The 16,309-nt window shown below is 38.7% G+C and overlaps 1 protein-coding gene across 1 annotated transcript in view; it reads right to left on the bottom strand.

Annotated features, from left to right (window-relative positions):
* The window catches only part of znf654 (zinc finger protein 654), a 77,982-nt gene extending 62,155 nt beyond the window's left edge, over window positions 1-15,827 (bottom strand). Inside the window, exon 1 of the mRNA XM_051926985.1 lies at window positions 15,536-15,827. Within this exon, the coding sequence (XP_051782945.1) occupies window positions 15,536-15,661 (126 nt within the window). The 5' untranslated portion in view covers window positions 15,662-15,827. The remainder of the gene's footprint in view (window positions 1-15,535) is intronic.
* Window positions 15,828-16,309: the final 482 nt, after the last annotated feature.

Below are 16,309 nucleotides of genomic sequence, written 5' to 3'. Positions count from 1 at the left end.
AAAAGGTCCCCCTTAAACAGGTTCCCGCAGCGTCACGTTCCGAACGTCGTTTAGGCAATTTAGACCGGTGTTGCGGTATAAGAAAAATCCATATCATAACAAAAATTAACGGTTTTTGGTATGAACCGGTATACGGCCAAACACTATCAGACACTACTCACAACAAGAATAAAAGCATTTGGAACAGACACAACATAGAAGAAAAACAAAGACAGAAAAGAAAAGAGATGGAAATTTGCAACTTACTGCTATGGTAAAGCTCCTTACAACTGCCAATTGGTGAGGCATATGATAAAAATGCAAAATAATGCCTAGTGAGGACCTACTGCCACTGCTGAATTAAAACTTGGACATATTCAGTGAACCATCTATTTGGTTAAGTGAGGCTGCTCTATTGTGTTACTGATGGAAATGATTTTCTGGCTAACATTAACCATGTAGTCCACAAGACATTTATTCATTTTCCGATATTAAACTAAGTAATGACTGAAGTTGCAAAAGTCAAACAAAAATTCTTTCATTAGAACATGCTTGTTTATTAGCCTTGTTGGCAGCTGTTGGCACATTGCTTGGCATGGATGCCTCATGGCTCCAAACTAAACATCAAGAATTTTGAAAAGGAGGTAATTTGTGACATTTTATCCCATCATACCTCCAAATGGCTCTGTACCATATTTTACACAAGTCACTGATTATATTAAAAGTCCACCCACACTGGTCACTGTGAACAAATAAAACTTGTGTCTTTCCTAAAGTAAGACAGTGCCTTGAAACTGAGAAAAAAAACAATTATTTCCAAGTTTGTTTTCACCTCAACAATTATTCCTCTGATATGCAAGACATATTTCCTGAAACCACTGCCACTTCAAAATGGATACATTCAGCAAGGCTTTTGTTTCAGGTTTGTTCTATTGTATCACCAACCACAATATTTAAGGTATGGAGTAGTGAGGAGATGTGTTTTATAAATATAGCCATATTTAAGGATGCACATTTGTAGAGTGAAAATCAAAAATACCATGACAATGAACTATTATGGGTTATTTTTACATCCACTAGATTGGATCAATATACCGATTTTTATCTATCCTTTAACATCAATTAAATTTGTTGAATTGGCATACTAAAAAATCAATTTCCAGGAACCTAAAGTACTTGATAAATCTCCTAGTCCATAAAATATGTTGAAAGATATTTCTACCAAAAGAAAAGAGATGTTAAATGGATTTGTAAATGACTAAAAGTTTGTTTATGCATCCTTTCGGCATTTATTAAGAAGGCAGAACGCAGTTTGATTCATAATCATTTTTAATCTACATTATACTGGAATCGGAGAGAAGACACACAGATCTCTGCAGAAGAGCAAAATCATTTACCATTAGCTACAATCTCATGGTGAGCATGATGAACCAAACTGCGACAAGCAGATCTGTTCTTTGAAGTTGGGTATACCTTTACCCTAGGTACTTTATTTATTGGGAATTGGAGGACTCTTTTTTATAGTAATTCTACAATAAAGCATGTGTAAGAGCACGCGCACACACATGTACATGCACCCACAAACAAACACAAAACAAAAAAAAATGGACCTAAAAAAAGGCAGCAGCTGATCCTCTCTCCTTGCTCAGCTTTGCTTCTAGTCAACCACTATACCCTGTCTTAGAGTGCACCTAATCCCAACTTGCTTACCCATCACCTTGTTCTCCTCCTCATTGTCAAACACCCAAGTCAATCCAGACTTCACACTTACTTAGGGTGCAAAGTAACCCTACAACTGCCCCAGAAGAGAGAATGTCTGGAGAGCATGCGTCAAAAGTGAGGGATTTTTGCGAAAAAAAAAAAAGAAAAAAAAACATTTTAACAGGCCATAAAGTTTCTAACATTTGTAGAAATTGTCAGATTAATGGAGAAGAATACTGAATAAGGACTAAAGACACATTTTGACAGTTATTAATAAAATAAATGTATCTAGCATTACATTTTAGTGTTTACTAATATTGACCAATACTGGAATGCTTTTGTTCTGGACAAAATTGTTAACATTCACAAGCCTTCATCTTTCCCTAAAAAGTAAATACAAGAACAGGGAGAAGCTAAATGACACTGCCAAAATGCAGACACAGCCTACATTGTCTTTATAGATATATAGATATTTTGCTCTTTATTAACCTGAAATATCATGTAAATTGTGAATACTTGTTTGATCTTAATTCAAATATAACTGTATAAGTTTTCTATATTAAAATCATTTGTCTTACATGAAACACACCTACACTTGTTAAAATCCTAAAATACAATATTAAGAATGGGGCATTTTAGAAACAGCACCTTTAGCTGTTTGTGCCCGATCAGGGTTCAATACTTAACAATACAAACAAATTATGTTTTTTTGAAACATTCAGTTCATGGAGGTAGTATGCCAATAAAAAAGGCTGAGGACCCCTGGCCTAGAGATATCAAATATTTGATCACACAAGTGTTAATAGTCTACAGTAGTTAAGCATTTACTTTGATTTTAATAGGTCTACTTTTATCCCAAATCATGCTGTGATACTACTGTTAGCAGTAACCAAGATCATGCTTTACTTTGCAGCACTGGGTTTACATTAGCAGAGGGCCCTGACCACACTGAAACTATAACATTTTCAGCTTAAAAAATTTTGGGTACCTTGGCAATAAATTATGTACATTTAAACTAATGATATCTCTATCAAAATGCTACACTGTTCTACATTCGTTTGCTTGACTTACAAAGAAATAATAGCTACTTTGTTTTCTTAGTCTCAAAAGTTTCACTTAGAATACTTTAGTAATATTTTTAGTTACAATTATTTCAAACTACATGAGATACTTTAAAGACAATCTTTCAAATTTGGCTTCATTTTTTATGAATGTCAACCTTGTATTTGAAAATCCCTGGTTTATTACAGTTTATTGAGGATTTACTTTACGGATGCAGACTTAACTTATTTGAAATATTACATTTTTTTTTTAAAAAAGGCAATCAAATTGCAAATCGACAGGTACAAATCAAAGGTCAAACTGAAAACTGTCTAGTTATTTCTGTTACACATTCATAAAAAGATGTATTCTAGCTGAAAAGATTAATACAAGACTGAAGTACAGAATGTCAGCTTTCATATATGGGCAATATTTTATATTTTTATATTATATGTATATATTTTATAACAAACAGTACTGGGTAAAAAATAACATTTATTCCTGTTTAATCCCCCAGTTCTAGTTGAGAATTACCTTATTCTTCATTAATTCATCTTGGTGAGGGTTATACCGACAACATATCAAGCCAAACAGAAGAGTCAATCTTCTCCTAAAAACTGTTTTCTTGGGCAAGCAGAGAACTTTAAAGTCATCCTATCCTAGGTCTATGCCTTGATCTTCAGACAATTCATCAGGCATAGTACATACTCATATGCAAGGAAGGGAACATTCTTGTTAAATACAAAAAAATCACCTGAACTACTTTTTACAGATGCAGAGAAGCAGCTACTGCACTTTGGTGTTCTCTTGTATTGCCGAGCTCTTTCTTTTATCATTGAGATTCAACCTAGTAACCACTTTCTGGCGGTTTTTAGTTCATCTCAGTCCTGCAAGTCACTACCCAAAGCTCACAAGAAAAGTGACGTAGACCCAAAAGTGCTACCACTAGAGTCTGGGATAATGTTTGCAAAAACTACACCATCACATCATCACCTCTACCCTATATATGAAGAAGATTCCAAGTTAGTGGAATTCCTGTACTTGAGGCAGTTTTTCCCCCCTAACCGGGACAGAGTAACCCACTCTTTTCTGTTACAGGACTATGATCACTTATTTGGAGATACGCAATTATCAACCTAAACAAGCAACATTGACCAGACAACTGCTTTACTACATGCCAGATTATCATCACATGAAAAGAGACAGACAGAACTGTCAGACCCCCAAACTGGACTTAATGCTATAACAATGATAACAACAAACAGGAAAGACGACAAGATGAACCCTTAGTGTACTGTTCTTTTCAAATGAATTTGACTTAACAATAAGCCTATTAACACAAATATCTCTGCTAATACAAAAGCAGAATGACAAACAGAAGGAGCCCCATACCCTTGCCACAATATGCACCTTGACTCAACTCTTTGATTCATATGGGGAAGCTGACTGACTTTTGACTCCACTAGAGTCCAGTATAAAGCCGGGATGGAAAAATACATTTTTTACATTAATGCATTCATCTTACTACCTTTTTGCAAAGTGGCTTAATCAAATACAGGAACATAGAGTATCAAAGACAATCCTGACAGCATGGAGCACAAGGTTGGATGGGGCATCAGACCAAAAAAAAAAAACACAATATACCACACTTTGTATACAACATGCCTATCACAGAAACTAAGTAATTTAATCTGTTTGCCTAATTCATGTTTACTTGACAAAACTTAAAAGAAGCTACCTAATTAGAAGCAACACGCCAATGTTGTGCAACGTGAACTTACATGTAAATTTCCCCTTTAGTGATACCGTAGAAATCACTCAACAATAGATTTTACAATATAGTATAAGTCATTGTACTGCACAATATTCAATTAAGTACATTAAATATATTATGTACATAAATAATTATAGAGTAAAATAAAGACGTAAAACAACTTAAAATATTTATTTTAAAACTAAACACAACAGATTAAATGAAGTAAACAAGTTCACAGACATTATAAAAATTAGTACAGTGGCTTAATGTCTCCGTGCATGATGATCTTTAAAGGTCTATCATACCATACCATTTTTATTTGTTAAGCGCTTAAAAACACAGCATTACAACTGACCGAAGCGCTGTACAGTTAAAACAAGCAAGACTAAAAGCAAAATATTAAAAACAAACATTAGGAGAGAATTAAAACAGAGACACTAAAAACAGGTCAGGGGACCCAATAAAACAGAGAAATAGCAAAAAGCAAGTGGAAATAAGACAGGTTAAGAATTAAAAGCGAATGTGAAGAAGTGCGTTTTTAGGTGTGATTTGAATGTGGCAACTGAAGCGGCTTGCCTAACCACTAAAGGTAAGGAGTTCCAGAGCCTGGGCGCACAGACGGAAAAAGCCCTTTCACCACGAACTTTAAAGTGTGCCTTGGGAACGGTTAGGAGCAGCTGATCTGCGGATCTAAGAACACGAGGGGGATTGTGACGATGGAGCAAGACACTCAAGTAGGCAGGGGCTAGACCATTTAGTGACTTATAGGTTAAGAGGAGTATCTTAAAATCAATTCTAAATCTAATCGGCAGCCAGTGTAGGGTTTTTAAAATCGGTGTAATGTGTTAGCTTCTGCTGCTTCCAGTTAAAAGCCTTGCAGCCGCATTTTGAACCAATTGGAGTCTAGAAAGAGTGGCTTTACTAATACCATATAGGCAGGAATTAGAATTGTCGAGCCGGGACGTAATGAATGCATGGATTACTGATTCCAGGAGGTGGTAAGGCAGAATTGGTTTGAGTTTGGCAATTCGCCTGAGATGGAAAAAGCAGGATTTTACTGTGCTGTTGACTTGAGCATCCATTTTCAGGACCATATCCATTTTGATTCCAAGATTGGAAACAGACGAAGTTACTGGAATGGGAAGAAAGTCGAGGCCAAGGGGTAGGGACTGTTTGCGGTCGGGACTAAAAACAATGACCATGGTTTTTGAATCGTTCAGGTGAAGGAAGTTTACAGCCAGCCAGTCCTTAATGTCAGATAAGCAGTCGAGAAGAGGTTTAGTGGAGTCCGTTGACTTGAGGGAGAAATAAATTTGGCAGTCATCAGCATATAGGTGATACGAGATTGCATGTTTTCTAAAAATTGCACCTAAAGGCAGGATGTAAACTGAAAAAAGTAGTGGTCCCAAAATGGAACCCTGGGGGACACCACATGGGAGTGGGACTGATTCAGACGAAAAATCGTCTACATGACTCTAAGAGTCCTGTTGCAGAAATATGACCTGAACCAGTCGAGGGCTAAGCCAGATACACCAGCCCAGGATTCGAGTCGGGAGATCATGATGTCGTGGTCGTATCATGTGTATGTGTGACTGACTGAGTGCTCATTTCTTTCTCTTTATCATCTAACATGTGCTCTGATAGGACAAACAAGCTGTCAGCTATCTTCACTTAAAAATTTCTTTGGGTGCACGAATGTGAATGCATGTGCCTCCATGTCTGCACAAATGTATACTTAAATAAATTATGTATCTCAAAAACTACTTGTGCAAAAATTGTGCAAATCAATAGTGTTTGCCCAATGACTAAACAATGCTGAAAGAAAAATATCCCAGTAAGATTAAACAATTTCTACAGGCATTATCGCTGGACAACTGGGCCAAATTCAATAGGCATGTAGCCTTTGACAAATGAAACACAATGTAGTTTGTCTGAGCCCCAGGTTAACAACGACTGCCACCAGTACTGTTAGTCAACAGGGTGCTTGCGGAAATTGGGCTACTGTTGGCTGAAGAAGAAGAAGGAGAAGGAGAAGAAGAAGAGGGGGGAGACGTGTCCGGAGGCAGGAGGAAAGTAAAGAGAGTGGAACCGAGGGTAGGAACTTTGAATGTGGGCAGTATGACTGGTAAGGGGAGAGAGTTAGCCGATATGATGGGAGAGAAGGAAGGTTCATATATTGTGTGTGCAAGAGACTAAATGGAAGGGGAGTAAGGCCAGGTGGACTGGAGGTGGATTCAAAATGTTCTATCATGGTATAGATGGGAGGAGAAATGGAGTAGGGGTTATTCTGAAGGAACAGTATGTCAAGAGTGTTTTGGAGGTGAAAAGAGTGTCAGACAGAGTAATGATTATGAAGCTGGAAATTGGAGGTGTGATGATGAATATTGTTAGTGCATATGCCCCGTAGGTTGGGTGTGCAATGGGTGAGAAAGATGATTTTTGGAGTGAGTTGGATGAAGTGATGAACAGTGTACCCAAGGGACAGAAAGTGGTGATTGGAGAGGATTTCAATGGATATGTTGGTGAAGGGAACAGAGGAGACGAGGAGGTGATGGGTAGGTATGGTGTTAAGGAGAAGAATGAAAAGGTCAGAGGATAGTGGATTTTGCCAAAAGGATGGACATGGTTGTGGTGAATATGTATTTTAAGAAGAGGGAGGAACATAGGGTTATGTAAAAGAGTGGAGGAAGATGCACAAAGGCAGATTACATCCTATGCAGAAGACTCAATCTGAAGGAGATTGAAAACTGCAAAGTGGTGGCAGAGGAAAGTGTAGTTAAGCAGCATAGGATGGTGGTCTTTAGGATGACATTGGAGATCAAGAAGAGGAAGAGAGTGGGTGCAGAATCAAGGATCAAATGGTGGAAGTTGAAACTGCAAGGTTGAGTTTAGGGAGGAGGTGAGACAGGCACTGGGTGGCAGTGAAGAGTTACCAGACACCTGGGAAACTACAGCAGATGCATTAAGGGTAACAGCAAGAAGGGTGCTTGGCGTGACATCTGGAAAGAGGAAGGAGGAAAAGGAAACCTGGTGGTGGAATGAGGAAATACAGGAGAGTATACAGAGGAAGAGGATGGCAAAGAAGAAGTGGGATAGTCAGAGAGGTGCAGAAAGTAGACAAGAGTACAAGGAAATAAGGAGCAAGGTGAAGAGAGAGGTGGCGAAGGCTAAAGAAAAGGCGTATGATGAGTTGTATGAGAGGCTGGACACTAAGGAGGGAGAAAAGAACCTGTACCGATTGGCTACACAGAGGGACCGAGCTGGGAAAGATGTGCAGCAGGTTAGGGTGATAAAGGATAAAGATGGAAACATACTCACAAGCATGGAAAGTGTGTTGAGTATATGGAAAGAGTACTTTGAGAGGCTGACGAATGAAGAGAACAAGACAGACAAGAGGTTGAATGATGTATAGAGTGAATCAGGAAGTGCAACAGATTAGCAAGGAGGAAGTAAGGACAGCTATGAAGAGGATGAAAAATGGAAAGGCCATTGGTCCAGATGACATACCTATGGAAGCATGGAGGTGTTTAGGAGAGATGGCAGTGGAGTTTTTAACCAGATTGTTTAATGGAATCTTGGAAAGTGAGAGGATGCCTGAGGAATGGAGAAGTGTGTACTGGTGCCAATATTTAAGAATAAGGGGGATGTGCAGGACTGCAGTAACTACAGGGGGATAAAACTGATGAGGCACAGCATGAAGTTATGGGAAAGACTAGTGGAAGCTAGGTTAAGAAGTGAGGTGATGATTAGTGAGCAGCAGTATGGTTTTATGCCAAGAAAGAGCACCACAGATGCAATGTTTGCTCTGAGGATGTTGATGGAGAAGTTTAGAGAAGGCCAGAAGGAGTTGCATTGAGTCTTTGTGGACCTGGAGAAAGCAAATGACGGGGTGCCTCGAGAGGAGCTATGGTATTGTATAAGGAAGTCGGGAGTGGCAGAAAAGTACGTAAGAGTTGTACAGGATATGTATGAGAGAAGTGTGACAGTGGTGAGGTCTGTGGTAGGAGCAATGGATGCATTCAAGTTGGAGGTGGGATTACATCAGGGATCAGCTCTGAGCCCTTTCTCATCTGCAATGGTGATGGACAGGCTGACAGACGAGATTAGACAGGAGTCCCCATGGACTATAATGTTTGTGATGACATTGTGATCTGTAGCGATAGTAGGGAGCAGGTTGAGGAGACCCTGGAGAGATAGAGAAATGCTCTAGAGAGGAGAGGAATGAAGGTCAGTAGGAACAAGACAGAATACATGTGTGTAAATGACAGGGAGGCCAGTGGAATGGTGAGGATGCAGGGAGTTGAGCTGGCGAAGATGGATGAGTTTAAATACTTGGGATCAAAAGTACAGAGTAATGGGGATTGTGGAAGAGAGGTGAAAAAGAGAGTGCAGGCATGGTGGAATAGGTGGAGAAGAGTGTCAGGAGTGATTTGTGACAGACAGGTATCAGCAAGAGTGAAAGGGAAGGTCTACAGGATGGTAGTGAGACCAGCTATGTTATATGGGTTGGAGACAGTGGCACTGACCAGAAAGCAGGAGACAGAGCTGGAGGTAGCAGAGATAAAGATGCTAAGATTTGCACTGGGTGTGACGAAGATGAATAGGATTAGAAATGAGGACATTAGAGGGTCAGCTCAAGTTGGACGGTTGGGAGACAAAGTCAGAGAGGCAAGATTGTGTTGGTTTGGACATGTGCAGAGGAGAGATGCTGGGTATATTGGGAGAAGAATGCTAAGTATAGAGCTGCCAGGGAAGAGGAAAAGAGGAAGGCCTAAGCGAAGGTTTATGGATGTGGTGAGTGAGGACATGCAGGTGATAGGTGTACCAGAACAAGATGCAGAGGACAGAAAGATATGGAAGAAGATGGTCCTAACGGGAGCAGCTGAAAGAAGAACAGATTTCCACTGATACACATATAGACACCATGATGAAATGATTTTTTTCTTAATGTTTTGAGCATCACAGTATCAGAATCTGAGCTTAAATCAATAGTGAATTTTTGACCCCCATCACCAAAATTTCATGTACATGGAAGTAAAATGACTAATCCAAAATAAAAAGACAAAAACAAAAAGAAAAAAAAAAATCACTTGGGTTGCTACACTAATCCCTGTGTGTTTTAGAACCACTGTCAAAACCCTGCCATAAACTGAAAATCTTTAATTTTAATATACATAATTTCACACTTTTTGTGGCAAACCTTACTCTAATGATCTTCACAGCAAAATAATTTAAGGTATAAAGAGAAATACAATGGGAGATGTAGGACATTAAATTATTCTTCCAATTTTACAGAGGGAGTGTGTTGGTAACAAAAGCTGCAACTTTGTATTTACTCTGTAATATACTTCTCCAAACCCCTCACTTGTCTTCAAATCATAATGCAAGGTGAAAATTACCTACTGTCGAGTGTTCAGAAAAATAAAGTGTTTCTTTTGACCCTGTCTATGCCATGTTCAGTGAGATGCAAAAGTACTGGGATAATGAGGTAATATAGGTTATTTTTGTTGTACTGTATATTCAAAAATATATATTGTAGGAATGTGAGACTAAAGTACAGAATATCAGCTTTTAAATCTGGGTAATGGTTCACATATAGCATAAACAATAATGGAAAAAAATGGTGTTTGTTGAGTTTAGTATCCCAATTCCAGCTGAGCGTAAGTATTGGGACAAATTAATCTGAAGCAAAATAAAGTTGGATAAAAGTTAATATTTGGTCACATACTCCTTACACGCAATAAATGTTCCACATCGGTAATCCATTGTTTTGCCAGAATGTTAAAAACTTCATTTGACATACTGTTCTTTTTGGCAGACTTTTTGAACTGGTGCTTGTTTTGAGTTTTTTGACTATTTTCCTTTTCAATAGGTGAAATGCATTATCAATTGGGTTTAAAATTGGCCAGTCTAATACTTTTCACTTTTTCTTTCTGATGAACAGTATTCCTTATGTCATTGTCGTACTGTGTTATGAATCCCCATCAAATAAGCAAGGAAGCATGTGTTTAGATTTGAGAAGACAAGATGATGTTGTAAACTTCAGAATTCATCCTGCTGTTATCATCGTCACTTATATCACCAATAAAGACCAGTGTGCCAGTTCCAGAAACTGCCATGCATGGCCAAGCCATGACACTGCCTCTTCCATGCTTCACAGAAGAAATGGTGTGTAGCCCCCCTCTTTCCAAACACATGTAAACTTGCTCCCGGAACCTTCTGGCTAATCTTTCTACTTCTTTTCCGAATTCCATTCTGACCTCCCTGGTGTTTGTGTTAATAAAACGTTTTGCATCTAACAGTATAGATTCTGTTTTACTTCTTCTGCAAAAGGTGAATACCGACACTTTCATCCTTGCACCTTGTAGACTGCATCATTTTTTAATGTTATTCTTGGGTTTCATTTCACAGCTGTAACAATACTGCTGTCTTCGGCCACTGTGGTCTTTTAGGAATGGCCTATTTACAAATTGCTTACATCTACAGTGGTTTTTATCTTTTTTGAAATATCCAAACAGTTGACTTAAGAATGTCTGTTCACCAATAGTTCTAATCTGTGTTTTCTTTAATCTTATTGTCAAACTTCTGTGTATTGAATTATCTAGTTTTTATCTCTTGTACTTCTGATGTCAACATTAGACCCTAAATGCAAACTGCAATGACAATACACAACCCTACACACTCAAAGCTCTTATAAATTGATAATATAATGTGGGAAATTACATCCCTCACATCTTCTACAACTCTGTGACGGCCAGTGCAATTTTCTATTGTATGATGTGGTTTGCTGGTAAAATAACTTCAAGACAGGCCTACCATATCAACAAGCTAATTAAAAGGGCAAGCTCAGTTATAGGACACACTCTTGACCCACTGGAGGTAGTACCAAAGGAGATACTTAAAACAAAACAGAGTGCCATTATGAACAATGCTGCACATCTTCTCTCTGACACAGAAACACAGAGTACTTTCAGCCAACAAATTACTCAGCGCAAGTGTGTCAGGAAACACAACTGGGGCTCCTTTATACCAATGGCAGTACACATGCATAATACCTTACTATGACTGTGAAGTCAGAATTGTTCTTTCTTTTACATTTTCTTCTTAGTCAAACCTTAGTATGTGTATTTATTTATTTACTTACTTATTTACTTACCTAGCCATCTATTTATGTTTTTAATTACTTAAAGAGCTTCAATAAAAAGCTAAATTGCCACCTGAAGACAAATTTATATCTCCCTATCTATCTATCCATCCATCCATCCATCCATCCATCCAAGAGAACACCACAGCAATTAGAATGACCCGTCATTCATTAGACCTAATAATTATGCTCAGCTGGAACACTATGCATATCCAATGTCATTATTTTACAATAATGTATATGCGATATGTAAAAAACTGCCCAAAAATAAAAGCTGACATTTGGTGCATTAGTCTCATATTCATTGTTTCTCCTGGAACATGTGTTTTATGTCTCAATATTTTGGCTTCTCACTGTACGCTTTTGTTGGTCTTAGCTTGTGGAGTTTGAATACTGTACTCCCTGCATCAGATTTATTCTAATACATAGTTTATATATTATATGACTCTTTAAAATAGCAGTATGATTAATATCCCTGTAAGACCTTCCAAAATAGCACTTTCCACTGCAAATGCTATAAAAAGCTTTTTTTCAGAAACACTTGGGGGTACATTCATACTGTAATTTTTTTTAATCAATTCCTATGGTGGGAAAACAAACGGTGAAAAAATTAACATTAAAAATATGCAAAAAAGTTGTTGGGTAGCTGTACCTGAAAAATCAGAGTCAACTGGTTGTTTACAACCACAACAGTACTTATGGGCCTAAAAGAAAATGAACACCCCGTTCACCAATAAAGTCAGCTAAATGTATTGGTGCATCCTAATACTGTTGGGTGTTTGTCAGGTCTAAGGACTCATTTATACTTCATGCTCAGAACACATACGCGCCCACATCATGGCTGCCACGCGTTTCCAGCATTCATTTGATGCGTCCTCTGAGCAGGTCCTAAGAAATTAATGCGATGTGTGAATGAGTTGCAGTACCAGCAAAAAGTCGGGGGGCACAGTGTGCTAAAAGTCGGAACATGACGTCAGAGTCTCTGTTTACTATCTACATGTGACAGAAAGCCTCTATGCGGATCCTACAGGATCGATGTGCGTGCTTCAATGTTAGATGAATGGTTGGAAGTGGTGAAGCAAAATGCCGACATACAGATGCATTCGTGGTGCTTTTATATTCAAGCATTGCATATTCCTGATCATAATGACACGATACATTTTAAAAGCCTCACATACCGTCTTCTGTGCCATCTTTATTTCTAGGGCTTCCTCCAGTACTGACAGCAGTGGCAAACAGCAATAGATCGCCACACTGAGCACATTAAATGTATGATATTCCAACTCTCTGCACATTTAGATCCTCAGATTTATACTTGATATCACTTTCATGATGAAATGCATTGAAGTATGTATATTACATTTTACATATAAATCGATAATTTCATTTAAATAATGAATACTGTTAATTACACACAAGAGAGTGACACGGTGGCGCAGCGTTAGCGCTGCTGTCTTGCAAGGAGTCATGTCGCTGATATTCCCTGCCTGGAGTTTACATGTTTTCCTGCTGGGTTTCCACAGTTTGCTCCGGTTGTTTCCTTTCAAAAATTTGGTTACACTAAAATGACGCTAGCATGTATGTGTGTTTGCTTGCATTCACCTTGCGATAAGCTGATGCCTTGTCCAGGGATTGTTTCAGCCTTGTGCCCAATACTAGCTGAAATGGACAAATCCCTGGACTGATGGATTTAATCATTAAACATCCTTTTCAGAGATACAGTATTGCGGTAAGGTGTCATCGGAATTTAATGGGTGTTCCAGGCAATTCACAGCACAGTGAAGCCGAACCTGTTCTCCCCGTGATAATATCTCGCACTGCCAACTGGTGGATTCCTCCAGATTTACGTAAAGTATGTGCGCAAGTATAAACAATACAACGCTTGCGTAGCGTCTAATGCAGCATGCGTCGCGTGAAGTATAAGTCCGGCCTAACATTGCTGCTCTAGGCAAGCCAGTAGGAAACAAACTACATTATCTTACCTGTACTCCTAATGTTCTTATCAATATGTACACTGGAACATGTAGCAAATGTCAGCTAAGTAAATAATTAAAACTAAATTCCACAGATTTCAGAACACTGGATCTATTTTAGATTTATCAGTATGCTGCTGTTGGAGTATATGAATTTCCCCTTGGGATTAATAAAATATCTATCTAAAAGTGATCCAACAGGCAACATGTTGAACATATTGTTTCTGCATCTAATAAATTGGTAAACTGCTTTCTAACAAATAGGAAGGACTTCATCCTTATTAAATGGGCTGCTTAGATTGAAAAGGGCTTTGCTAGTGTTACTGCTTTTTAAAGAAAATATCAGGGAGGATGTATTTTGCATGCACAGACTGGTTATTTGTCTGGATTCAAAGCTTTAAGGTCAAAAATACTGAATGTCTTCAGTTGATGAGATAAAATGTTAAATGTCTTGCTGTTTCTAGGTATTTGAATGTATGCATCATCTGTGCTAAATGAGGTACTTTGGGAACTGAAACAAGCCTTTAGCATGAAAACTGACGTCTTGAAAACAATCCTCTGGACCATATCTCTCTCAAGAGTTCATGCTCTCCTTCTCTCACAGGTTATTAAACAAAATTTCCCCCTTTTACAGACTAATCCTTCCACAGGAGCCTTTTTTCCTAACACTTACCTTGCTCTCCCCATCTGTCAACCACCTAACCTTCACAAACTTCTCACAGCTCACTTCACAGAGGTGAGCCATATTACCCAGTAGGCACTTTGGGCTGTAACAGGAGCTGATGTGTCACTTCTGACTATGTCACCAACAACAGAATTTTATCTGGTCTAAAAACTGTACTGCATTTCCTGTTGGAAGCATCCAGCCATCTGTACAAGTGGAACAGGAAGACGGCTTGTATCACAACGCATGTTTGACCCATTAAAATTAAAGACCTAAAATGCCTATACAGTATAATACTACACATGCCTTGGTCATAGAACACAGATCAGTGTGGCTTTCACAGATGTTTCAAGACATTTTAACCAAAAAAAAAAGCTAAACTTATTCTCAGCCTTGGTTCACATATTTTTCCAGGTATTTAATGATCAACTAACTTTTCAATCTCTCCCTTCATCATCACTTATAGCTGCCTTTTCACTATTACTCTCACCTTTTCTCCTTTCATCTACACTGGCTTTGAGCCCTCCTTCCATTCCTACATGCTACCAGGTAGATCCTATTCAGCTGCACATCTGATAAAGGCTTTGGTGCATTTCACCTTCTTACTTTTTCATCGTGGAAATAACCTTTAATCTTTTTTTTCCTTTTGCCGATGTGCGTTGACAGAGCCCTACACTAACTCACTAACTACACTAACATAATTAGACGCATGTAACTTACTATGTCAATTGCTCGTAAAAAAGTAAACATGACGGTACACTAATACGGAGATTAAATCTAACATGAAATTGAAATAATTGTTTGCATACAGGCCTAAGTTCCCTAGCTCTACAATCGGTAACCGTTAACACTCAAGAGATTTTTGATACTTATAATCGATTCAGCATTTAAACTCCTCGACCCCAATGTGCATTCCCGAACGACAAAATGGAGAAAAACAAACAAAATCCATCGGAGCCTGGGTTTGCATAGGCATTCAAAAACATTCTGAGGCTAGGTTTTCAAATGCATTCAACATTAATTACAGACGACTCCCCTGCCCAACTATGGTTTGAAAAGAACACTTTTTATTAATTAAAAAATAAATAAGTTTCTCTTTTCGCTTGCTGTACAACAACAACGATGAAATAAAAAAACAAAGTGTTCTAGAATGAGGCAGTCTTAAACTACAAAGGGAATCCCAAGAAAGTAAACATTAGCAGTACTGCCGGCCCGGGGGGAGGGGGCAGGGGCATTTTAACTGCCCAACCGACTCAGCCAAGCGCGGCAACACTCACCTGACAGAACCTGGAACAATATTCGGCAGTCCGTAGTTCCAAGTCTAGCCTAACCGCAACCTGCAATGAACTCTCCAGCTCCTCTCTCAATCTCTCTGATTCCTGATCACTCTCCTCTTCCGCCATGCTGCTAGTCCCAGCCTGCGCGTACAACAACCGTGGACAGTCCCAACAGCAAAGCGCTTCCTGCACCGCCCACTTTCTTTGTTATAATTAGCTGAAAGAGACGTCAATTATTCTGATTCCGGTTTTCAATTGGGTATACTCAAAGTCAATGTCACAACACTAAAGAAACATCCTCCGCCAGGTCTGCTGAGCAGGAATCTGATAGGCTGTTACCACACATCACTCATTTGAGCAAATCATCTCCGCTCGGAGACCTCCGCCCCACCCTCGTTAGTATTGAAAATCTCCAATTGGTGAAAAGCAGACGTCAATCAAACATGACTCTTCAATTGGTGTTTAAATCCTACTTCCCGGATGATTGGTTAGAATGAGCCGATAATTGATGGTAAGGTTCTAATCGTATGAAAGTAATAGGTACACTGTTTTGTGGACGTCTAACAATGTGATAAAGGAATATTTGTAAGTTTAGTGGAACCCCCATCTAGGCTGCTGTCTCCAAAAGAAGCTGTAATGAAACCGGAGTGTCTGCACTTGTCGACATTGTGATGACTGACCTTCGAGACTTCAGAACGGCTGTTTGAAAGGCAAAGGCACTGTTTTTTCTGCTATTATTGTATCTGAGATAGTTTTTCCGATATGAACGACAAA

This window comes from Erpetoichthys calabaricus, chromosome 4 (assembly GCF_900747795.2).
Source record: "Erpetoichthys calabaricus chromosome 4, fErpCal1.3, whole genome shotgun sequence".
NCBI lineage: Eukaryota > Metazoa > Chordata > Cladistia > Polypteriformes > Polypteridae > Erpetoichthys > Erpetoichthys calabaricus.
Note: the sequence above shows the minus strand (reverse complement) of the source record. Positions and strands in the feature narration are given on the sequence as shown.